This window comes from Chrysochloris asiatica, unplaced genomic scaffold (assembly GCF_000296735.1).
Source record: "Chrysochloris asiatica unplaced genomic scaffold, ChrAsi1.0 scaffold00219, whole genome shotgun sequence".
NCBI classification, from domain to species: Eukaryota; Metazoa; Chordata; class Mammalia; order Afrosoricida; family Chrysochloridae; genus Chrysochloris; species Chrysochloris asiatica.
The window spans coordinates 1740171-1766455 of record NW_006408737.1 but is presented as its reverse complement, the minus strand read 5'-3'; the positions used below and the strand labels follow the sequence as shown (position 1 = coordinate 1766455).

The following is a 26285-nucleotide window of genomic DNA, read 5'->3' as shown; positions in this document are numbered from 1 at the left end:
CACTCATTCCATTATCATGTCTTAGTTTCCTGCCATAACAAAACATCATAAAGCACATGGCCTTAAAGAACACATTTATTTTCTCATAGTTTTGGAGGTTAAAAGTCCAAATCAGGTCTGCGGTCTCAGAAAGCCTCATCTTTCTCCCGCGGAGCGGCTGGTAGTTTCGAACCACTGACCTTAAAGTTCGCAGCCCAATTCGTAACCACTACGCTACCAGAGCTCCTTCCTTTCTGTCATACTCTGCCTTTAAACTATACCTGAATCCAACCAATTTTCTCCTCCTCTATCATCACTACTCTTTATCAATCCGTTGTTATCTCTTGTCTAGTCTTTTGCAATAGACTCTGAATTGTTCTCCTTAATCTAGCCTGCCCTCAGTCTGTTCTCCAAACAGCCAGGTGGTGGCTGTGGAGTCGGTTCCAACTCATAGCAACCTTGTACAGGGTTTCCAAGGCTGTAAATCTTTACAGGAGCCAAACCAAACAGCCAGGAGATCCCTTTAAACGTAAGTCAGATCATGTTATTTCCCCTGTTCAAAACCTCCAACACACTTAAGTAAGGTCTAATTTCCTTATCATGACTTCAAGCTCCTATATGCTTTGGCTTTGCTTGCTTTTTAAAATTCATCTATCACCCTGCCTCCTTTCACTATGCTTCTGCAATATTGACTTTCTTGCTATTAGTCAACACCATGGGAAGGCTGTTGTCTTCATTCTTATCTCTGCTCAGAGAAGCCTTTCCTGGCTATCCCTCTAAAATAGCATACACGTAAGTTCTGCTCCTTACCCTGCTCTATTTCTCTTTATTACACTCAACCACTTAACTTTCTACTATGTTTTTATTTGTTTGCTCATTTATTGTCCATCTTCTCCACTAGAAAGAGAGCCCCATTAGGGCAGGGCCATATCTGTCTTCTTCTCGTGGTATTTCCTGCTCCTAGAACACTTCCCAGCACATAATCCATGCTCAATAAATATTTATTGACTGAGTGAGCAAATGAATCTTAAGGGTCATTGAAATATATATATATATATATTTTTTTTTTTTTTTTTTTTTTTAAAGAGGGCAAAGGGCAAATCTTTGGGAGCATATTGAAATTGAAGGCAAAAGACATTTTGAAGGAACTGAAATCTCAGTTCCCATTAACTAGGCAAGAAGAGAACATGCTTTTGAGAACTCAGCAAGAATGGCTTCAAGTGGGGCTCATCACTCTGCCCCAATTGTAGGAATGTTTTCAAACAGCAAACCCAAGCATATACCAAAAACCTGAACAGACATGAGAAGCCAATCTTCAGCCCAAGGGCATGCTATTCCTTGTTATTTAAAGCACTCATTTAAAAGGGGTTCAAACCAGGACCCTGGAATTACAAAACTGACTGGGGCACCATGGCCTCTGAGCTGTAACAAAGCGAGAACTCCAGGACTCCCTGGGAACCCATGTGGGCTGCTTGTGGCTCTTCAGAAGTCAGGGCGTGATTCTGAAGAGAACAGTCAGATGCTAGAGAGTGACCCCTTTTATTAGGTTCACTGTCTTAGCCACAGAGAGACCATAGTGTTTGTCCATAGCCTGAAATACTCAAAGGCCACCATGCTGAAAGGGGTTGGCCTTCAGGTCTCTTTGTCACCATTAATACTGGTCCCTGCTGGTCTCTCCCCTTTGCATCAGAAAAGCTTTCTAGTATTTTTTTTTAAAGAGGAGAGAAAACAGCTGTGTGAGATTTGAGAATGGGATTTTAATGGTCACTGAAGACACACAAAAGCTTTGCTGCAATAGTGAAGAGCTCTGGGAGCAATTGACTCCTTTGTGTAGGGCAGCAAAACAAGCTGGCTGCTCCAGGAGAAAAGAGAACCAACTGGAATGTGTGATTGAGGTCTCTTCAGGCCAAATCTCCAGCACATTTGCAAAGAGCTGTATTCAAGCTCCCTTCACAACATTTCAGAGAGTTGCTTTTTAGCATTTAGCTCATTTTCACTTGGTGAAAGAAACAAAATTATGTGGAGGGTGCTTGGCATGAATGATTTCTGTAGGTCTTTCTCCCTGGAAGGAAAATGGAAAGTTTGATGTTAGAAGTTTGTGTGAAACTTTCCCTGTGAAGAAAAGAACTGATGCCTTCATAAAGCAGGGCGGCCTGAGTGGCATTTTTCAGCCCTTTGCTCATTTGAGAAATGTCAACAGATGTGGGATACTGTGAGACCTCTCAAACTGTAACGTTTAGAAATTTTAAGGAGTGAATATGCTATCAAGACAGTCTTGTCTCATGGCGACCCCGTGTGTGTCAGAGTAAAACTATTCCATCAGGTTTTCTTAGGAAGTAGATCACCAGGCCTTTCCTCTCAGGGTCTCTGAGTGGCCTTGAACCTCCAATCTTAGGGTTAACAACCAAGCACATTAAACATTGATACAATACATGGACTCCAGAGCAGCAGGACTCCATCCTGTTTGGTTTTTTCAGCGAGAACTAACCAGGTCTGGTCTTTTCCACATATGGAGCGGAGCAGTCGTCTGCCAGAACAATGAAAGAACAGACCGTGGTGATCTGACACTAAGTCATAATTAACTGGTTTTATGGAATTGGCTCTCACCATATGGACACTTTCCCTTTAGGTGAATGAGGATTCTGAGAACAGCTATCCCACTTTGGGAGATGGTTTGTGCTAGAAGGACCACTGGCCGGCTGGGTTTTCTTTATTGCTACCAATCTGCAGGAGAGGTACTTGTTAGAGGCATGATCTGACCTGCTGTAGGTACTAGGATAGTCAGGAGAGTTACAGAGTAAAAAGTTGTGAATTCCTAGCACATAATCAAGTCCAGCTTTTCATGGGAGATGGGCTGGAGCCAGAGTGATTATGGAAGTCATTATCCAATAGGACTGAACTTTGGGAATAAGTCTGAAATCACAGGCTCTGTCTGCTACAGATTTATACATCATCATCATAATAATGTCACTTTTCAAAAAAGCAAGAGTTTGGCTCACTTTTAATTTTTATGTTTTTACAAAATATCATTGAGTTATATAAAAATAGCACATAAATATTCAGAAAGAAAATCAAAACAACGTAAGAAAGTATTGTTGTTTTTGTTAAGTGCCGCTGAGTCAGTTCTGACTCATACTGACCCTGTATAGGGTGTCCAAGGGGCTGTTGATAACTTGTCCAAGCTTATCCTACAGTGCCTGCCACACCAGGACTCCAAAATGAGCATGAAGTTTTCAATATTACAGTGTAGACTTTATTGATTGTGTTTAATTATAGAAGTAATATTTGAGTAGGATAAGCACTGGACTGGTAATCACATGGTCGGAAGTTCAAACCCACCAGCCACTCCTCGGAAACCCTATACAGGAGTCACTATGAGTCAGAACTGGCCCAATGGCACTTAACAACAATATGATCAAAAAGAGCCCTGGTGTGGCACTGTGGAGTAAGCACTGAACTGCTAACTGCAAGGTCCGCAGTTCAAACCCACAGTCATTTTCAGAAACCCTATACAGGGTCCCTATGACTTGGAATTGACTCAATGGCACACAACAACAATAACAATGATCAAAACGGCTCAATTTTTTAAAAAATATTATGGAGTGAATAATTAAAGACATTTTTATTACCAGCAATAGATAACTTTTGTCATGTTTATTCTCCAAAGAATATATGCACATTGCATTTGTAAGATGAGATGAAAACAGACATCCCCACCTCACAGACATTCAAAAGATAAATTAGCTAACTTTATCATGTAATGGGTCGATTTTTTTCTTTTCTATTTCTTAGCACCTTAGTAGTAAAAGAGAATGTGTTCCATTTAAATACCCTTCACAGGAGAGAGTACCATGGCTCTGTAGGGTAAGCACTACTAGACTGTGAACTACAAGGTTAACAGTTCAAGGACACCAATCTCTCTGAGGGAAAAAAAACTGCTCCCACAAAGATTTACAGTTTTCAGAAACTCTGTACAGGGTTGCTGTAAGTCAGAACTGACTCAATGGCACTTAACAACAACAACAAGAGTACCCCATGGAGGACCCTTGTCACAGTCTGAATTGTGCTGGGTTGTGCTTCAGACTGTTGTTCTTTTGGTAATGACCACCTCCCCCATCCCCTGCCAATTCCTGAATCTGAAAATTCGTAGTATTAATGTGGGTATATTTTAAAGATGAGTAGTGGGATTTTGGCTCAGTTATTTAATCTCTCTCTGGTAGCGTAGTGGTTACAAATGGGGCTGTGAACCTTAAGGTCAGCAGTTCGAAACTACCAGCCGCTCCGCGGGAGAAAGATGAGGCTTTCTACTCCCGTAAGGATTTACACCCTCGGAAACCCTGTACAGGGTCCCTATGGGTCGGAACCGACTCAACGGCACTTAACAACAACAACAAGTCTCTATTTCAGTAAAATGGAGCTAATAATAGTATCTACCTAGCTCCTTGTTGTTGTTAAGGGACCCTGTTGTACAGGGTTTCCGAGGGTGTAAATCTTTACAGGAGTAGATAGCCTCATCTTTCTCCCATAGAGCAGCTGGTAGTTTTGAACTGCTGACCTTATGGTTCGCAGCCCGATTCGTAACCACTACGCTACCAGAGCACCTAGCTCCTTAGGAGTGAATAAAATAGTATATGCAAAGCTTTGGGCATGGTGTCTAGGATATTATTTTAAGTACTCAATGTCAGCCACTAGAAAGGTTATTTTAATGTTGATGATAATGATGATGCTTGATATGTATACCAGCAAGTTCAATTTAGTATATTTTCTTCACATTCAAACCCTAAAATGTGGTATAAGTCCACATTTCAATAACACGAGAAATCTAATCAGAAGCACAGGTTATGAATATACTTATTTTTTTCTGGAAACATATTACTCTGACCATAAATATGAAATGTGGTGCTTTGAAGAGCTTCTCTATAGGGTCCTTGAGATTACCCTCCAGAGTGAGCTTTTCAAAACACAGCAACTGGTCATATTCCTCCCCTTTCAGTGGCTACATTTTATGTGTAAAGTACAATCCAAACAACTGGCATTCAGGAATTTTTAAAATTTAGCCACAAACACCTTCCTTTCTTCCTTCTCCTCCCACATGTCATTCTTGAATATTTATACCACTTGCCAGTTTCTCATGTGGGGAGAACCTACTCATCCTTCAAGGCTTAGCATTAATGTGACCTCCTCTAGGAAGCCTTCCAGGATGCTACCAGCACAGTACTCTCTGATTTCACAGCCTGAGACTATGTTAATGAATGATTTTTATCTTTATAATACTTACAATGGCTCTATGAAATAGGATATGCCAGGATTTTTTGTATCTCTTTAACCATCAAGTTCTTGTGTTATACAAATATTATTGTTGTTATTAAGTGTGTCATCACATTGGTTCTGCCTCATAGCAACTTTGTATTGGGTTTCTGAGAGCAGCTGGTAGGTTTGAAATGCCAACCTTATGGCTAGCACAGTTAGCAATCTAGTACTAATCCTACAGTACCACATCAAGGTCCAACATAAAAATTTCCCAAGACCATGAACTCTTTGAAGACACAAATAGCAGGGCTCATGGTCTAAGGAATGACAAGCCTGTAAATGCTATCAGGTTGATTCCAACTCAGAATGATCCTATGTAGAAAGAGAGCAAAACACTGCCTGGTCCTTTGCCATCCTCACCATCATTGCTATGTTTGAACCCATTGTTGGCAGCTATTGTGTCAGTTTATCTTATTGAGAGTCTTTCTCTTTTTCGCTGACACTGTACTTTACCAAGCATAATGTCCTTCCTCAGGTACTGGACCCTCCTGATAATGTCCAAAGACAAAGTTTCACCATCCTACCGAGCATTATGGCTATACTTCCAAGACAGGTTTGCTGATTCTTCTGACAGTCCACGGCATAGTCAATATTCTTTGCCAACATCATAATTCAAATGAATCAGTTCTTCTTTGGTCTTCTTAATTATCTAGCTTTCGTATGCATATGAGGCCATTGAAAATATCATGGCTTGGCTCAGGTATACCTTACTCCTCAAGTGACATCTTTGTATTTTAGCATTTTAAAGAGGTCTTTTGCATCATATCTGCCCAATGCAATATGCCATTTGATTTCTTCCATGCTACTTCCATGAGTGTTGATTGTGGATCCAAGTAAAATGAAATCCTGGACAGCTGCAACCTTTTCTCTAGTTGTTGTAATGTTGCTTATGGATCCAGTCATGAAGATTTTTGTTTTCTTTATGTTGAGGTGTAATCCATACAGAAGGCTATGGCCTTTTTATCTTCACTCGTAAATACTTCAAGTCCTGTTCACTTTCAGCAAGCAAGGTTGTGTCGTCTGAGTATTTCAGATTGTTAATAAGTCTTCTTCCAGTCTTGATGGTGCATTCTTCTTCATATCGCTCACCTTTGCAGATTATTTGCTCAGCAAAAAGATTGAATAAACAGTGAAAAGATACAATCATGACACACACCTTTCCTGATTTTAAACTGCGCAGTATCCCCTTGTTCTGTTCGCACAACTGCTTCTTGATTTACATACAGGCTCCACGTGAACACAATGAAATGTTTTGGCATTCTCATAGTTACAAGGAAAGACTGATATTGAGGCACAGGGAGACCTCCAAGGAATGTTGGGCTCACAAATGTTGAAAGAAGTCAGCAGAGAAAGGAAACCTCCTAGAATTTAGACTTCAAGTTTCCTAAACTGAGAAAATAAATTTCTGTTTGCTAAAGCTATCCTGTTACATCTCTTTTACAACAGCACTAGATGGCTGAGACAGAATTTGGTTCTGGGAGTGAAGTACTGCTCTAAATTGTGGAAGTGGTTTTGGAATTGGGTAATGAGTAGAGGCTAAAAGAGCTTTGGGGTACCTAATAGTAAAATCCTATGCAATCTTGGTATGATGCTGTGGGCTAATGCGCTGGACTACCGTCAGTTTGAAACACAAGGTCGGTGGTTTAAGCTCCCCAGCTGCTCCTCAGAAACCCTACACAGGGTCGCTATGAGTCAGAACTGCCTCAAAGGCACTTAACAACAATAGCAAAATCGTAGATGCCTTGAAGAGACTGTTGATGGAATTAGGGATGTCAAATACAATTCTGGTGAGGGCTCAGAAGAAAGTAAGGAGAGCTATAATACCAGATACATACAGGTGGTGAGACGCAACAGCAGAGAAATGGCAGCAGCAGAACCAGAAGGTCAGCCCGACATGGCAAAGGAGCTGGTGCAAGATTGCTGAGCACCCTAAGGTCGAGACTTACTGGCAAAGTACAGTGCCTTTCACCCAGGGTTCCTACCCAGGGCATTATCAGTAGAGCTAAAGAACTCACCAGCTGCTCCTCAGAAATCCTAACAAGAGGCCCAATGGGATAAGGTACTGAGAGGCTAAGGAATCAGGAAGAAAAAGTTGAAGAGACAAGAAGCATGAGAAACAGAGCTTTGTCAGTCTCAAAGAGTAGAGCCACAACCTCTGAAGTCTCAAAGGGTAGGGCCACGGCTCCTAGTTTTTCAAGAGTCAGATCTTCAACTTGGTTTTGTAGTGTGGGAATGAACTCACAAGTGGCAAGGGATGGGGTCAAAGCCGCTGGGCCAAACTGAGGGAATGGAGTTGCTGTGCCCAAGGGGCAGAATAATGGGACCTGCTGGTGCCAAGAGAGTAGTGACACCACTTACCTGTACTAGGAGAATGGGGCCACCCAAAGCAGTGGTAGCAGAGTTGCCATCCCAGTGGGCCTGGAAGGTAGAGATAAAGCCCAGGGCTCCTACCCAGAATCCAGAACATGGCCAACACTCAGAGTCTGGAGGGAGGGACGATTGCCTAGATGGTCTCAGAGACCAGAAGATTCATTTCAATCCTTGAGAGATATGTAAATTGTTCTGCTGAGATTTTGCTTGCTTGGTGTTCATTATTCCTTCTTTTCTTCAAATTTCTCCCATTTCAAGATGGATTGGCACAGTGGCAGCAGCAATGGGCTCAAGTGTAGCAACGATTGTGAGGTTGGTGCAGGACCAGGCAGTGTTTTGTTCTGTTGTGCATAATAAGGTTGCTATGAGTCGGTACCGACTCGATGACACCTAACAACAACCACCTTGTGCTTATTGCACCATTGTATTATAGATTTCAGAATTTCACAGATGGAGAAGAATCTTAGGATGGAATTTGAACTTGGAGTTGATTTAAGGCTTTGGAGAAGATATGATGAGGTGAAAGTGTTTTACATGTGGCAAGGATGTGAATTTTGGGAACCAACATGGATTTAATGTCATAGAATGAATTTTGTTCACCCAAAACATGTGTCAACTTGGCTAGACCATGATTCCCAGTATTGTGGTAATGTGGTCTAGCCAAGGAAATGTGGTTATCCTCCATTTTGTGATCTGATGCTATTGTCCTGTGTGTTTAAAAAGGCAGGATTACTCACTGCCATCTAACCAATTCTGATTAATAGAGTTTCTGAGGCTGTAAATTTCTGAAATGGAGCAGAAGGTCTCCTCTTTCTCCCACAGAGCAGCTGGTGGATTCAAACTGCTGACTTTGTGATTAGCAGCCCAATGCATAACCCACTAAACCACTAGAGCTTCTTGGGGTTAAAGTAGTTAGATAGGCAGCTGCTCCTTGGAAACCCTACACAGGGTATAGGTCTCTGTGAGTTGAAATGGGATTAGATGGCATTTAGCAACAACAAAGATTAGGTTGTTTGTTAGGTTACTGAAGCAGGATTAGGATGTGATGCAACACCCTGCCTTAGGTCACAGGTCTTATCTGATACAAAGGGATATGTCCTGGGGTGTGGCTTCATCACCTTTTATCTTACAAGAGATAAAAGAAGAGAGAAGCAAGCAGAGAAGGAGACATCATATTCCCACCAAGAAAGAACTGGAAGCAGAGCACATCCCTACACTGAGAACTTCCTAGACCCAAGGCAATGTTAATGTCAAGACATGGTGATCTCCAAAGAATGCCAGACCCACAGATATTGAAAAGATATAAGGGTTTTCCCTGAGAGCCAACACAGAGAGAGTGCCTTCCCCTAGAGCTGCCACCCTGTATTTGGACTTTTAGCACCCTAAACTGTGAGAGAATAAATCTGTTTGTTAAAACCACCCAATTATGGTATTTCTATTATAGTGGTAGTTAAGTGCTGTCTAGTCAGTTCTGACTCAGAGCAACCTTGAATAGAGTTTCTGAGGAGCGGCTGGTGGGTTTGAACCACCAACCTTGTGGTTAGCAGTCCAGTGCTTATCCTACAGCACCATAACAGGACTCCTTCTATTAGGTAGCTCTAGATAACTAAGAGACCATTCTTTGCAATGTTATTCATTATTTGTTATGATCCACAAAGTCAGATGTCTTTTCATAGTCCAGGGGTGGCTTGAGAAATGCCAAGCGTCTTCTTCCCTTTGAGCTTTCTAATGCCAGTTCTTTGCACATTTCATTATAATACTTTACTTTGTCTTCTTGAACCACCCAAGTTTCAGAGTCTCTTCTGATATCTATTTTGGTCTTTTCTTTCTTTCCTGTCTTTTTAATGACCTTGATGTCATCCCACAACTCATTTGGTCTTCAGTCACTAGTATTTAATTCACCAAATGTATTCTTGAGATGGTCTCTAAATTCAGATGGGACTCTTCAAGGTCATATTTGGACTCCTGTGGAGTTCTTTTAATTGTCTTCAGCTTCCACTTGAATTTGCATATGAGAAATGAATAGTCTATTTCACAGTCAGCCCGTGACCTTGTTCTGACTGATTATACTGAGTTTCTCCATCATCTCTTTCCACAGATATGGTCTATTTGATTCCTATGTATTGCATCTGGCAAGGTATAGTTGCCATTATGTTGTTGAAAAAAGGTATTTGCAATGAAGAAGTCCCTGATCTTGCAAAATTCTATCATGTGGTCTCTGGAGTAATTTCTGTCACCTGGGGCATATTTTCCAATGAAGTTGGAAGAAGTGCAGCCAGAGTGCTCCTTGGAGGCCAGGATGGCCAAACTTCATTTCTCATACTTTGGACATATTGTCAGGAGGGACCAGTCGCTGGATAAGGATATCATGTTTGGTAAGGTGGAGGGTCAGAGAAAAAGAGGAAGACCCCCAGTAAGATGGATTGGCCAAGTGGCAGCATCAATGGACTCAAGTGAGGCAACAATAGTAAGGTTGGCCCAGGATCGGGCTGTGTTTCTTTCTGCTGTGCATAAGGTCGCTATGGGTCGGCACCAATTCGATGGCACCTAACAACAACAACAACATCCTGGTGTGGTACTGTAGGATAAGCATTGGACTGCAAAGTCATCTGAATCACAAGGTTGGCAGTTCAAACTCACCAGCCATTCCTCAGAAACCCTATATAGGGTCACTATGAGTTAGAACAAACTCTACAGCATTTAATAACGGCATCCTTCTTTATTTCCAACTTTCACATTCTGATCATCCAGTAATTATCAATGCAACTTGTTACATGTTTAATCAGCTTCAGACTACAAAAGTTGGTAAAAATTTGACTTTTTTTTCTTTAGTGGTTAAAGGATAAATTTGAGTAATAGTCTTATTAACTGGTTTTCCATGTAGATGTGTGGCTATTATTCTTGACAGTATTGTACTTCAGGATAGATCTTACAATGTTCTTTTTGATGATGAAAGTGATGCCGTTCCTCTTCATTGTGTCATTTCCAGCATAGTATGCAATTTTGTTATTGTTAAGTGCTGTCAAGTTGGTTCCGACTCATAACGACCCTGTATAGTGTTCTTGAGGAGCAGCTGGTGGGTTTGAACTGCCAACCTTGTGTTTGCAGTCCAGTGCTTGTCCTACAGCACCACACTGATTGTCCAATAAAAATGGTGGATGCTAGTCCATTCCAGTTCACATATGACTACGAATGTCTATCAATTTTCAAATTTCAAATGAAATTTCCATTTCATTTTTGACATTCATTCTAGATTCAAACTTCATACATTCCATTTTATGATTATTAATGGATGTTTGCAGTTGTTTCTCCATATTTTGAATTATGCTCTATCAGCATATGATGGAAAGCTTTAATCCATCCACTTACATCATTAAACTCAACTCTAAGGAAACAACTATTCCCCAGTTGTATTTGAATACCTTCCAATCTGAGGGACACATCTTCCAGGACTATATCAGACAATGTTGTGCTGTTATTCAGAAGGTTTTCACTGTACTTTAAAAAAAATTTTTTCTTTGTTTTAAATAGATCACCAGACCCTTTTGCCTAGTTTATCTTAGTCTGGAAGCTCTGCTGAAACCTGTCCACCATGGGTGGCCCTGCTGATGTTTGAAGTCTTTCAGCATCGTTGTTGTTGTTGTTGTTGTTGTTAGTGCCGTCAAGTTGGTTCCAGCACATAGCGACCCTGTATAGGGTTTCTGAGGAGCAGCTGGTAGGTTTGAACCGCTGACCTTGTGGTTCACAGTCCAGTGCTGATCCTACAGCACCACACCGGGAGTCCTTCAGCATCATACCAACACCCAAGTCAACACAACATGACAAACTGACAGAAGAGTGGTGGACAAATGGACAAACCCACAGTGGGTAGTAGGGACCATGGTGGAGGGGTGTACACAGGGAACTGAGAGCTGGTACACAATCTGTGATTCAGGTTGTTTGCATGGCGGGAGTTGGGGGAGCAGGGTACAGGGTACCCATCTCTGGCATGAGCAACTTCCTTCCTTGACTTCTGTGCCTATACTGACCAGACTAATTCCCCTCTGGCTAGTCAGTTGCAGGGCTGGGACATATTATGATGGAGCACAAGAACGCTGCATTTTATGTCCAAATGGAACCTTCCAAAATGAGGAAGGACAAATCGCATGTGAACCATGTCCAAGACCAGAAAATCCTGAAGCCCTGAAATCCCCAGAAGCCTGGAATGTGTCTGAATGTGGAGGTAAGGATGTTGTCTGCCCTTCTTACTCCTCCAGTCTCCAGTGTTATTGTTTAGACGGGAGCTTAAAGTAGTATCTCAAAGATTCCAGCGGATGGACACTGCCCATGGGCTTCCTAGGAGCAAGGACCATAGTGGGTTCATTCTCAGTGCTCCAGTGCCAAGTTCTGTGCCTGGCACATGCTTGAGCAAATAAATGAAGATGAACCAGAATACTTTGTTGTTAAATGCCATTGAGTCCTTTCTGACTCATAGCAGCCCTGTAGGGCTTCTGAGGAGTGGCTGGTGTGTTTGAACTGCCAACCTTGTGCTAGTAGTCCGGAGCTTATCCTACAGTACCACACCAAAATACATTGACGGGGGGAAAGTGTAAATGTGTCAATTGCATGCTTTATTCTCTGTAAATATGTAACACTCTGAGACCTGAGTCATCTCTCAATGTGTAGGGATTCTCAGAATGTGTTAAAATGGGGAAAGAAGGTCTGGGTTTTGTTTTTTCAGTTGTGATCTCAAATTCATAGCTTATTCATTAAAACAAAATCCATTTGTTAAAACTGAAACCTCTACCATGAAATTTCTGATTGTCTTTATAAAATGTTAACTCTGAAGCCAAGCTCAGTTAGGTTCGGTGGGCTTCTTTCCTATTTATTTTATTATGAATTGTCTTCCTTTTTGTTAAATGGAAGAAGGACAAGGGTTCAAGGGGAATGTGTGGTCTTCACAGAAACTTTGAACATGATGTACATGATGGAATGTGGACAGAAAGTCCACTGCCCACCCTACGCCCACCATCTCCTTCAAGGCTCCCTCAGGCGCAGCTTCAGTTTTCACCTAAATGACTTCAAACTCAGCTGCAGGTCTATTTCTGGTTTATAAAATCAGATCTTCAGGTTGGATGTGTGACTCCTGCAATATCTTCGTCCTGCCATGTAACCCCAAAACTAACTGTAGGTTGATAAGGGGGGAAGTTTTTAGTATCTGTCACCCTTGTAGATGGCCTTATTAAGATGTATTTATAGTCAATAATATTAGTAATAATAATCACTAATATATATTGAGTACTTACCTATGCCAGGGATCATACTAAGTATATTATATGAATTATTCATTTAATCAGTAAAACAACTTTATGAGATTAAATGACTCATTCAAGGTTATATACCCAAAAGGTGGAGGATTTGGAATCAGGATTTGGAATCAGACTCTAGACTCGTCTATTGAGTATAGGATCTTGAAATGGCATTATATCTTTAACTTAAGTGCAGACCACTAAAATAATAGAGGAGAGATGATTCAAAATACGAACGACAACAGATTTTCATAGCATCTTGTAATGACAAGCTAATTCCTGAAGAACATGTGCTTTAAAACCCCTCTTTGTTGTTTATGGCTGTGCTGCTTGTCCTAAACTGAAAAAAAAAAGAAAGCAATGTAGAAATGTTAGTCATTGCTTAAATTAAATGTCACTGGGTCCCTCTGTCAGTGTGGATTACATTGGTTGGATTTAGTAGACTTAGTGAGGTAGGCCAGGGCCCATCCTAACATAAGGAGATGTAACTTAATACATGTCATTGATGACACAGGGGAGAGTCTTCTAGTTGCTCTATATAGACTTAGGAGGTAATCAGCAGGTGACGGTGTGCCAAACTGATTGATGACCAGATGGATTCCAGACAACCCTTCCCTCCCAGGGGCTCCTGCATCACAGAAGATGCCTGGGCAGTGTGCTGACAGAACCTGAAACATACCCAGGGTTATGCCATATTTTAGAAGCAGCTGGTTTCCATCTTTGCACTGTGCTGTGTGTCTCTGTATGTAAACATAAGGCCCTCACATGCCACCTACTCAGGGTCAGTGGCAGAGCAGGGCTGACTGTGGGCATGTTTTTTTCACTGAGATGGGAGCTGCGCTTGGCACAGGGAAACAGAGCCTGACCTTATGTGCAGAGAGGTAGAGGTGGGTCTGGTGGGGAGGCTTTGTTCACCTGGGGCCATTGGTTTCCCCAGGTCTGTGCCAACCTGGTGAATACTCCATGGATGGCTTTGCCCCCTGCCAGCTCTGTCCCCTGGGCACATACCAGCCTGACGCCGGCCGCACTTCCTGCTTCCCCTGTGGAGGAGATCTCCCCACCAAACACATGGGAGCCACTTCTTTCCAGGACTGTGAGACCAGAGGTGAGGACTTGGCAGTTTGTCTTTTTCTAGAACTGAATTTCCCTTGTGAGCACCACGTAGTCTAGTAGTGCTCCAGTCAGGCCCAGCCCAGGTGGACTGTGTGGTGCCTCAGAAGCTAGGAGATCAGATACCCAACTCCATCCGCCCTGCCGATATGCAGGGGCCCTGAGAACTCACTGAACATGGTCTCCCTCCAGCCACCTGGGCCTCTGTGGGTGGCGCTAGCTAAAGGGATGATCACAGATAAAGAAGCACGTTTTGTACCCAGGATCTTTTGGCTTTTTCCTTCAAGATTCCCTCCACCCCGGTACCCTTGCCCAGAACTTCCCCATCCACTATAGGCCCTATCTCTCCTCTAGAAACCCCGCTCCCAGCTGTCTCTTCCCAGGGAAAAAACCAAGTTGCCATTAAGTCAATTCTGAGTCAAGCCAACCCATGTATGTCCGAGTAGAAGTGTGCTCCATAGGCTTTTCAATGGTTGCTTTTCCAGAAGTCGGTCTCTTTCTTCTGAGGAACCTCTGGGTGGATTTGAACCTCCCATCTTCCAGCTGTCAGCCCAGCATGTTAACCATTTACACCACCCAGAAACTACAAGGAACCCATTCTAAGCCCAATATCAGTTCTGCATCCCTCTCAGTGCTCAAGAGATAGGTTCTATATGACTACTTGAGTTACAACCATTTATGCCTGTCTCTGCAGGAGCCATAAACTCTTTAAGGACCCACACATACCCGTTCCCTTTGTATTTTTCACAGTGTCATGAGTCACAAGTTCCATTCCCCATCCTGGCTACTTAGGGAATTAAGTGTTGATTAGCCCCAGATAAATAGGAAAGCACTTCTCATTTGATGTAAACTTGATTTAGTAAGCTGTAAAACATTTTTGTATTGCATTTGTTTTGATGTCTTAAAAAAATTTTTTTTGTTGTTTTCCATGCTCTCCACTCCCCACTCCCTGCACAGTGCAATGCTCCCCCGGACACTTCTACAACACCACAACTCACCGATGTATCCGTTGCACAGCAGGAACATACCAGCCTGAATTTGGAAAAAATCATTGTGTTTCCTGCCCAGGAAACACTACAACAGACTTTGACGGCTCCACAAATATTACCCAGTGTAAAAGTAGGTCTCTCTCTCTAAGGTTTTTCAGAGTCCTGACTAAGAGGGCAAGTGCTTGGGTTCATCTCAGGGCGAGGGGTCTCCGTTCACTCATATTCCTGTGGGCATGCTGTTAGAGGCCCACCAGCTCCCAGCTGTGCAGACCAGCACTGAAGGAGAGCAACTTGACCCACAGCCCTCATCTTTATCACACTTGGCTTCTTCCCACACACAGTTGTCTTCATTTCTTCCCTTTGGCATCGTTTCAGGTCAGCGAGCATTGTTTGAGGACCTGTTAGATACTGAGCACTACTGGGTACTTGACTGATGCCAAACAGGGATCAAAGGACGGAACAACAAACTGGAAGATGAGGGTTTTCATGGGGAAGGTGCAGGGAGAAAGAAGGTTTTGTGCTTGAAAGAGCAGTTGGGAGGTGGAGGGGATACAGTCTCTGGAAAGTGAAAGACATTTCTGGAGGAGACCCCTAACCTGAACATACAATGTACTGAAGGGAGGCTGAAGTAGACCAAGAGGGGAAACCTTGAGTGCCAAGCTAAGGAGTATGATTTGCATTTTATAAGAACGTGGGAGTAAGTCATTTTAAGAACTTTTTGTGTTTGTTTTTACCATTGTGTAACATTCTCTGTCGCTGTTGCTAAATGCTGTGGAGTCAGTTCCAACTCATAAAGACCCTGTGTAGGGTTTTTCCAAGGAGCAGTGGGTGAGTTTGAACTGCTAACCTTGAGGTTCAAACCAACCTTGCCATCCAGTGCTTATCCTACAGGGCAACAAGCCAAAAGAAAATCTCGGCTAATTCAGTATCATTAGACCAGCAATCAAGGCAAGTAAGGAGTCATCCCTATACTAGAGATATTTGAGATTGAAGGGGACAGTGAATAATTAGAATTTTAAGATTGAAAGGTTATCTAGTTTTTTCTCTAACCCAACAATGACAGATTTGTTTGTTTGTTTGTTTGTTTTTAACAACATCCTTATAAGTAGCTTTCTAGTCTTCTATTGAATACCTGCTGTGACAAGAAACTCACTTCCTCTCATTGATAACCTCGGCTGTTGGTAGATTAGATTCAGGGGATGCCCACAGGGTTAGAAAATCCTTCCCTATTCACTCTCATGCTTCTCCTTTCCTCCTCTTTTCTTCCAAGAAAACAAACTGTTTATTTTTCCTACTTGTGGTGTGTGCTGTCTAGTCAATTCCAACTCACATTGACCATATAGGACACAGCAGGGTTTCAAAGGCTGTAATCTTTGTAGAAGCAGATTGCTATAGCTTTCTTCTTCAGAGAAGCAGGTGACTCTAAACTTCCAGTCTTTAATGTAGCAGTCAAGCGCTAAACCACTGTAAACAATAAAAAACAAACCAGTTGCCTTTGACCCAGTTCTAACTCATGGTGATCCTATGTGTGTCAGAGCGGAACTGCTCAGTACGGTTTTCAAGGCTTGGACTTTTCAGAGGCAAATTGCGAGACTGTTTCTTCCAGTGTGCCTCTGGATTGGTTTGAACTGCCAACTTTTCACTTAGTAGCCAAGCGCTTAACTGTTTGCACCACCCAGGGATTCCATCAAGTAATATATTCAAAACAATAACAAGAGATACAAATAAGCCCTTCAGTGTCTTCTCTTGTACAAGTTTACCTGACAATTTTAAGCACTGACCTCTTTGAGGGTAAGGACTGAGTCTTTCTTATTTCTGAATTGTCAGGGTATTTGGTAACTGTTAGAGGAATGAGGAGTCAAATGAAGACATAGCTGAGGTGGTATGTGTGGGTGTGGGTGTCAAGGGGAGGCGGGGGGAGGGGGTGGTGGTGCACTCTTTGCCTTTGGTACCAGCAGTGACTACCCCAGCATGCTCTGTACGGACTGACAACTAATTGGACTTCTTGTCCTACTCAAAAATAAAATATAGTCATGACTAAAGATGAGACCTGGTGTGGCGCTATAGGATAAGCATTGGACTGCTAACCTCAAGGTTGGTAGGTTGGCAATACAATGCCACCAACTGCTCCTTGGAAACCCTTTACAATGTCACTATTAGTCACTTAACAACAACAACAGAAAAGGAAAGAATATGGCTGTCATTTATCTGATCAAAGGTCTCTAAAAAAGGTCAAATAGTGTCAACTAAACAGTGAGTTCTATTATTTCTATTATAATAAACCTAGAGTTTCCCCCCAGCACTTGGACTTTATAAATATAACATTGAAAGCTAATGGTATCCTTTCATTCCACAAACACCTGCCCCTTGCCTTCAAACTAATGAGAAACCAAGTTGAACTCTGCATGGGGAGTTAATGTAGTTTGGCTGAGAGTGGGTCCTGGGCACTACAGGATGGATTCATCAATGTGTCCATGTCATATGAATGTCCTCTTCCTCCATGGTGATAGGGAGGCTGTGGTTCTCCTCAGCCAACCTGGTGGTGGTTGTGACAAAGGGACAACAGTGTTGGTGCCTTCATAACCCATAACATTACCTCTTTCAGACAGAAGATGTGGAGGGGAGCTGGGAGATTTCACCGGATACATTGAATCCCCAAACTACCCAGGCAATTACCCAGCCAACACCGAGTGTACATGGACCATCAACCCACCCCCCAAGCGCCGCATCTTGATTGTGGTCCCTGAGATCTTCCTGCCCATAGAGGACGACTGTGGTGACTACCTGGTGATGCGGAAAACATGTGCGTCTCAACCCTGTACTGCCTTGAAGGCCAACTGGGAAGCTCCCTTTTTCTAATGACCTTCCCAAGCTTTAAACATGTGAAGGAGGTTTAGAATGTCACCTCTGTATTTTAACAGCGATGGGACACAAGTTTAGAAAGGTTGCCAAGGAATCAAATTTAGATTGAAACCACTGAATAAAATTCAGCCCTCTGCTGAACCCCAGAGGTAGCGAGTGGTCCTGCTGGCTGGTCTTCCCATCTGTGTTCGGTAGTTTGTGTGTTGGACCCCCTTGCATAAAGACACCAAGAAAGCCAATGAAGCTCATGTAATTCAAACCCCAGACACTTGCCTCACCTTGGGTATGGCCCAGCCAGGTGGGACCCTCTTCCCATCCTGACACATGGCCAAGTGTCCTTAAAGGGGCCCTGCTGCCAACACAGCTCAAGGCAGACTATCTCGACTACCACCTATCATTAGTTCTATGATCTTGAGTATACTAAAATGGGGGAAATAATAGTAGCTACCTCATAGGGCTATAAGGAGCTCTGGTAGCGTAGTGGTTACGAATCGGGCTGCGAACCTTAAGGTCAGCAGTTTGAAACTACCAGCTGTTCCGCGGGAGAAAGATGAGGCGTTCTGCTCCCGTAAATATTTACACCCGCGGAAACCCTGTGAAGGGTCGCTATGAGTCGGTTCCAACTCCATGGCACATAACCACCACCATAGGGCTATATGAGGATTAAACGAGTTCACAGTTTCAAAACATTTAGAACAATAATGGCACATGGAGCCACTATATGTATAAGGGTTTGCTGTTCTTATTAGTTGGGGGGTCCCTGTGTGGTTGATATTCTTGGCTGCTAACCAGAGTTTGAGACCACCCAGAGGTACCTAGGAAGAAAGGCCTGGCAATATGATTCTGAAAAAGATCAACCATTGACAATTCTATGTAGTATAATTCTACTCTAATATACATTGAGTCACCATGAATTAGAGTTGATTCGATGGCAACTCTTTTTGTGTTGGTCTTGTTTTTTTTCTTGCCCTAATGCTTATTAGTATTAAAAACATAGGTTTAAATCTTGACCTTACCATATACTGGCTGTGTGACCCTGGGCAAGTAATTAATCTCATTATAAAAGAGGTAACAATTGCACCAACTCCCTGTGGTTGTTGGAGGATTCAATGAGCTAAAGTGAATAAAGTACTTAGCACACTGCCTGATGCTTAGAGAGCTTGCAGGAAACAAATGGTGGAAAGTTCTGTGCAATTACAATAAGTCAGCTCTGAAATGTGAGGCTCTTCTGCCTAGCTCCTAACCAAGTGCTATAGCCTGGGCTGCTGCTGTTTGCCTAACTACAAGCCTTTAGGCTTAGCATTCCCTTGGGGACCACAATCACCAGCTACATTCAGTTTATTTCCAGGACTTTTGACCGTTTTGATGGTCCAGCTGGGCCTCACGAGCTCTTGAACATCATGTGTTTTATGGTTTGAGTGTTTGAAAGATGAGTGTTCATTGTCTGCTGGCTCAGTGTCTTGAACCTCTTCCCTTGGCAGCTTCCTCCAATTCAGTGACAACATACGAAACCTGTCAGACCTATGAGCGCCCGATCGCCTTCACCTCCAGGTCAAAGAAACTGTGGATTCAGTTCAAGTCCAATGAAGGAAACAGCGCTAAAGGGTTCCAGGTGCCTTACGTGACATACGATGGTAAGCGCTGTGACGTTCAGGGTGTAGCGTGGAAGGCTTTCTCGGCTTTGAACAAAACTAATTTCTGAGCCAGCTGGCAGATTGCTGACAACACACATGTGCTCAGAGAGGCTGGCGGGAGGAGGGGAAAGGACACCGCTGACTCACAAGTGACAGATTTTAAACAGGCATTTGGGGACACTGACTACAGAGATGTAAAGATGTTTTATAAAATAAAAGTTGTTGTTGTTATCGTTAAGTACCATGGAGTCAGTTCTGACTCATAGTGACCCTGCACAGTTTAATGGGTAAGAGCCTGGACATTGAACCAGGTGGTCCTGGCGATATTCTCTTCTGGGATTTTATCCACGTGGCTCATCTTCTCTCCGTGGAGTCCTGGTGTGGCACAGTAGAATATGCTCTGGACTGTTAACTACATGGTCTGCTTCTCAGAAATCCTCTACAGGGTCACTTTGAATTGGAAGTGACTCACAGCAGGTGTTAACAACAACAACTCACCTTCTCTAAGCCCCAGTGTTCTCATCTGTAAGTGAGGATAATCATTAGGCTTACAATGAGACTTTTCAGTGGGACAGTCCACAGAAAGTACTTAGCACAGTGCCTGGCACATAGTAATGGTTCAATAAATTATAACTTTTATTATATGGAATCTTAAGTGGAGGATAGGGAGAGATGTAAATTCTGGTCCTGGCTTTGCCTCTAGCTTGCTGTGTGACTTTGGGCAAGTCAAAATACTTCTATGGTTTCATTTTTGTTATGCATTAAATGAAGGGGTAACCTTTCTCAACCCTGGGGCCCTACCCAGCTTTGAAACTTGGTAGACAAACATTTACTAATAACGCAAAATTAGCTGGACCTTGCCCTTGTGTATCTCACAGTCTAGTAAGGACATCATCTGTTCATTCATGAACTGATTCATTCATCCATTCAAATTTAATGAGCATTTACTATGCAAGGGCATTGGGCTAGGTGTTGTAGATAACATGGTAAGTGGCAGAGACACAAATTCCGAGGAGGGGGCTGCAAAAAGTTTGTGGGAAAGTTCCATAATCTTTTCATCCCATTTTTCATGTTCACTTGAAGGCTTCTCTTATATATTATCATAGATGCTATACTGGGGTTTGCAAAAAGCACTGTGTGAGTATAGCAGAGGGCAGTGGTTAACTTTTGCATGGATTTTTTTCAAAGAATAGCAGTAAGTCTCAAGGATCCCTGGTGGTGCTGGAGGATAAGCACTGAACTGCTAACTGAATAGTTGGCAGTTCAAACCCACCAACTGCTCCTCAGGAAAGATGAGGCTTTAAGGAGCTCTGGTAGCATAGTGGTTACAAATCGGGCTGTGAACTGCAAGGTCAGCAGTTCGAAACTGCCAGCTGTTCCACAGGAGAAAGATGAGGCTTTATGCTCCTGTAAAAGATTTACAGCCTCAGAAACCCTGTACAGGGTCGCTATGAGTCGGAACTGACTCCACAGCACACAACCACAGCCACCAAAGATTTGTAGGCTCGGGAACCCTATAGAAGATTGCTATCTTAAAATTGACTAAGTGGCTGTGAGTGAGAGCTAAGTCTCAAAAGCCTTTAGATTGTGAAGAAAAAATATGAAAGTTACCTGGGCAGAAATGGGGGAAGAGCATTCAGGAAAAGGGGAATAGCATAGGCCAAAGAATGGACTCGAGAGGAGCTGGCATACGTGGGGATGATGAATAGTCTGGTTAGCCCTTAGCTAGGGAAAGTGGAGCTTAACAGTGAGGGATGAGACTGGAAGGGGCTGGAGTTAAGCCATAAAGAGACTTGAATGGCAACCTCAGAAGAATGCCAAGAAGACTTAATCATATTGGGAGCATTGATAGTTTTTAGACAGACACATCAGAACTAGATGTGTTTGGAAAGAAGCTATTCTGTAGCTTTCCTAAAAGCATTTCATATGTTACTTCCAACATATGACATCATCTTCCCTGTCTGACAGTTGCCTGAAATGATGCCAGACACCTAAGTCAAGGGATCTTAGTATCAGACTCCTGGGGCAGACACAATGCCTCCCACAAGCTCTACTGAGAGACACAGAGTGCCTCATCTACCTGAAAGCAGTTAACAGACAATCACCCTTATCTGGAACCAGGAACAAAGGGAAGAGGACCCTGGTTGGCTCCATAAGACTATGCCTTGTATGTGTTACAACAGACAATTGTTGAAAACTGCTGCTTTGACCAGACAGAAGCCCCTTTGGCCTTTATTCAGAGCGTATTTAATCTTTTTCTTTATTTATGTTTTAAATATATATTTCAATTAAGTTTGATATCTGGTCTCCAAGTCCCGATGAATAGCAATCACAATGAAAAGGAGCAGGGGAGTCTTCCACAGAAGAGCCTCCTGGCTGCTGGAGAACGATGAGAATTGAAGCTGTGGTTCATGCTTATTGAGCATTACTGTGCCCAGGGTGCACGGCATGTTCAATAAAATCACCCCATGATGCAGACTTGATAATTCCCCATTTTACAGATTTAGGGATACGAGTAACTGGCCTAAGCTCATACCACGATGAAGCTGCAGAGCTGGGATTGAACCAGGTGTCTAAGACGTCAGAGTCAGAGTTCTTAACTACGACACTTTACTGGTTTCCAGTGACAGAGCAAGGAGTCAGTAGTTTTTAAAAGCACAGGAAATATTTTAAAAAGAGCTTGCAAGCATTTGGTATAGTTGCAAATAATCCTCCAATTTTCCAACACAGCAGACAGTAACTGCCGTTTCTAATGGCAAACTGATGTTCCGTCTTCAAAAGGAGAGAATCCCCCTGGAGAGACACTACAGCAGGATTCAAGCTAAAAAAAAACTTGTATTCTCAATCATATTTTATATTCACTAAACTAAAAATATAAAAAAGATATCATAATAATACAGTACCAGTGATATTGTATACCTCACCTACTAAATTAGTAATTATGAGTATTAAGCTATTATTTTTCCATTTGCCATTTCTTGATTAAAAGAAACTTCTCAAGATTCCCCTTTCTCCTCACACATACAGTTTCAATGACATTCTTATAATTTGTTGGGTTTTGTTGCTTATGATATGCATGCAAAGAGGCATTTCTTTCCGTGAGAAATTTGGAAGACAATGGTTTGTATAGGAGCTGTGGTGATGTCCTGAGTTAGTGTTGGGCTGCTAACCACAAAGTCAATAGTTTGAATCCACCAGCCAATCAGGAGGAAGAAGAGGATTTACAGCCTCAGAAACCCAGTACAGAGTCGCTCAATGGTACCTAATAATAACATATTTTGCATATGCTTGATTTAAAGTATGACTGTAGAAAATATACTAGCCTTTAAAAAGGAACATATTTACACTGGTGGTGGTGGCTGGTGGTTATGTGTCGTGGAGTCGGTTCTGACTCATAGTGACCCTGTTCAGGGTTTCCAAGGCTGTAAATCTTTACAGGAGGGAGCACACAGCCTCTTCTTTCTCCCGTGGAACAGCTGGTAGTTTTGAACTGCTGACCTTGAGGTTCACAGCCTGATTAGTAACCACTATGCTACCAGAGCTCCTTTGGAGAGGGATTGTTGTGTCCGCTGTCTCCTACGTGTATGATAGTACCAGAAATGATTGAGAATATGAACATAGCTTTCTTCCTCCAATCAGTCATAGAGAATCCTAGAGGTACCAGCCTGGTTCTCCCCGTAAACTCCACCCCTCTCCAGTCCCATTCATAAGAACCAGGAGGGAATAGCCATGCTTGGTGGGTAAGAAGCTGATTGTTTTCTATAACACAAGAACAGGGAGAAAAAGAGGAGATAGGAGGGAGGGAGGAAAGTCATGAGTATGGATGAGCTCACCTAGGGAATGACCAAGGACTGAGGCTTGGAATCCTCAAGCAATAAGGGAAAGAAAAGTAGAGTGTCTCAGAGGGAGCAAACAGTAAGGTAGAAAAAAACAACAAAAATGTATCCTGGAAGCTGAGTGAAGAGATGTATCAAGGAAGGGTGACCGTCCAGGTTAAAGGGTACTGACAGATAAGGACTGAAAGTTGATCACTGGGATTTAGACACCTGAAGGTCATTGGTGGTGCTGACAAGCAGTTTTGGAAGAGTGGTAGGGACCAAAGCTAGTTGGACTGGGTTTAGGAGAGAAAAAAAACTGGAGACAGTAGACGTTGGCAATTCTTTCGAGGAATTAAAAAAAAAAAAAAAACAGAGCAGAGAAGTGGCACAGAAGCTGAAGGAAGAAATGCACTCAAGAGAGTCATTTTTTAAGATCAGAAAGAGATATGGGAAAGACCAATGAAGAGAGAAAATGTTGTCATGTAGGAAAGAAAAAGAAGGTTTACTGAAACAATGCCCTTGCTCTGGCGGCAGAAGGTGGATCTGCTGAACAAGGCAAAAAGGATGGCCTTGACTGGATACACCAAGGCTTCATACAGGGGAACAGGCTGGGAAGGTGGGTGCAGATGCTGCTCGGTAAGTCAGTCTCTCAGAATCAGGCTGGTAATTCTGATAAGTGCTGCAGAAGGGGTATTTCTCAGAACTTTATCACAAATGAAGGAAAGGAGTGAGTTTGGAGATAAAGCCATGAAATTGCAAAATGATGTGTCCTTTTTTCCAACAGAGGACTACCAGGAACTCATTGAAGACATTGTTCGAGATGGCAGGCTCTATGCATCAGAGAATCATCAGGAAATACTTAAAGTAAGTAAGCTCCCAGCACTATTGGAGGAAGGGTGTCCTCTCACTTCACAGGCACCAAGTCGCCCTGGGCTGAGGTCAGTTTTATCACGTCAGCAGACTTGTTTGTCTTTTAGTCTAGTGGTTGTCTGTAGTGTTACCAAATGAAGCTTTTTTTTTAATTATTAATTTGAAAGTTTTTCAGAAAAAACTTGCTTACAAATCAAGGCCAAAAGCGAATAGTATTTTCATATTAATTCCAAATAATTTCTTAATTTATCCTCCAAGTCCAAAGTCCACCAAAATTTAAATACAATGTAATTAGCAATAAACATTTGCCATATGACTGTAAAACAAAATAAAACAAAACACCCAGTTAGTGACAAATCCATTCTAATTCATGGCAACCCCATGTGTTGCACAGTAGATCTGTGCTCCGTATGGTGAGTTTGAACCACCAACATTTGTGTTCGTTATCAAACACTTCACCATCTGCATCACCCAGAGTCTAGTGTACCATATCACTAGCCCTATAAACATTTTCAAAGTCCCAGTGCTACATCTCATCTGGTTGAGAAAAAGAAAACACATCTTTTTTATATAGTAAGTTTTCCTTTACAAAAGTGTTGTTGTTAAATGCTGTCGAGTCAGTTCCAACTCACAGCAACCTTATATAGGGTTTCTGAGGAGCAACTAGTGGGTTTGAATTGCTGTTCACAAAAGTAATACATATTTACTGTGGGTAATTTGGAAAAAATTAATACTGAAAAGAAGATAAAAATCAGAGGAAACAATTTTCACAGTACTTTTCAGGCAGAGTTTTGAACCAGTTCATTCTAAACTGATCCTGTGCTGAAAATTTGCATTTCAATCTCAGATATACTGAATCAGAACCTACAGTGTAACAAAATCCCCAGGTGGCTGTTCATATCCATGAGGATCTATATGGATGCCCTTGAGGTCTTGTTTGAAATCAGTATATGGGGTGGTGCTATGGGATAATGCACTGGATCACAAGGTTGGTTTGAACTACAAGGTCAGCAGTTCAAATTCACTGGAGTGGAAATACAAACAGGAATGAATTGTTTGAAGCCCTGTCTTTACTTCATCAAGGTAGGGCCTAACACTAGGTCATTAGCGTTCCATTGGCAAAATGTCAGAATGTTTAAATATTTTGACCCAGTAACAAAAATTCTGTTTTGTTTTGTTTTTTAGGATAAGAAACTGATCAAGGCTCTGTTTGATGTCCTGGCCCACCCCCAGAACTATTTCAAGTACACAGCCCAAGAGTCCCGGGAGATGTTTCCAAGATCCTTCATCCGATTGCTACGTTCCAAAGTGTCCAGGTTTTTGAGGCCTTACAAATGACTCTGCCATATGCCATTCAGTACACATGTTCTGCCCGTGGGCTTGGTGGGACCAAGCCATTTGCCTCTGCATGCCAGCATGCAGTTGAACAGCACTGCCTCCAGTATCAGTGACTCAGTAGAGTTCAGTTTTTCTAGATAATACAGATATTTTTGTAAATTAAAGTTGGTGTTTCTTTCCCAGGTTTGTGGATGTGGACTGAGAGTGGCTTTGAGTTGCACCTGCTTCTCATTTCATGGGTCAGTCTCCTAGGAGCAAGTCAACTCAGGTGAGACTCACCTGTTCTTCAGGTCCACATGCCTCCTCAGGGGGGCTGTAGTGGAAAGGAGGCCACAGAACGGACAGCCTTGACTGAATCTTCCGCTTACTCCAGTCTCTCCCTAAGGGAGATTTCTGCACCCATGGGCAAGCTCTGACCAGGCAGAGCAGGAAGAAGGGAGAAAAGGCCAGCCCTCCAGGCGCCATCCACCCATCCTGATACTTGGGAGGATGCCATTTCTCCAGCCTTCTCCAGTCTGTTTGATCCCGGGAGCTTAAGTTCTAAGCAGTGATCATTAAATACTTAAAGCAGAAAGAATTCAAAATGAAAAGATAAAAACAAAGCACTTTTGCTGCCATAATAGTGTAGCCCCATTAACAACCTTCCTAGGTACCAGCTTCCTTCTACTTAGCAGCAAATGAACATGGCTGGCTTTATCCCTTTCAGCTGTGCCTTCA

At 42.5% G+C, this 26285-nt stretch overlaps 1 protein-coding gene across 2 annotated transcripts in view; it reads left to right on the top strand.

The window, feature by feature from the left end:
- SCUBE2 (signal peptide, CUB domain, EGF-like 2) overlaps window positions 1–26007 on the top strand; it is a 134006-nt gene extending 107999 nt beyond the window's left edge. The window contains exons 13-18 of one of the 2 annotated variants that reach the window (XM_006872992.1): window positions 11711–11881; window positions 13885–14052; window positions 15015–15176; window positions 19390–19542; window positions 24145–24224; window positions 25416–26007. In XM_006872992.1, coding sequence (XP_006873054.1) covers window positions 11711–11881; window positions 13885–14052; window positions 15015–15176; window positions 19390–19542; window positions 24145–24224; window positions 25416–25568 — 887 coding nt within the window. In that variant the 3' untranslated portion in view covers window positions 25569–26007. Of the gene's footprint in view, window positions 1–11710; window positions 11882–13884; window positions 14053–15014; window positions 15177–17651; window positions 17850–19389; window positions 19543–24144; window positions 24225–25415 lie in introns of both variants that reach the window. The other variant, XM_006872991.1, reaches the window with a different exon arrangement.
- The last annotated feature ends 278 nt before the right edge of the window (window positions 26008–26285 follow it).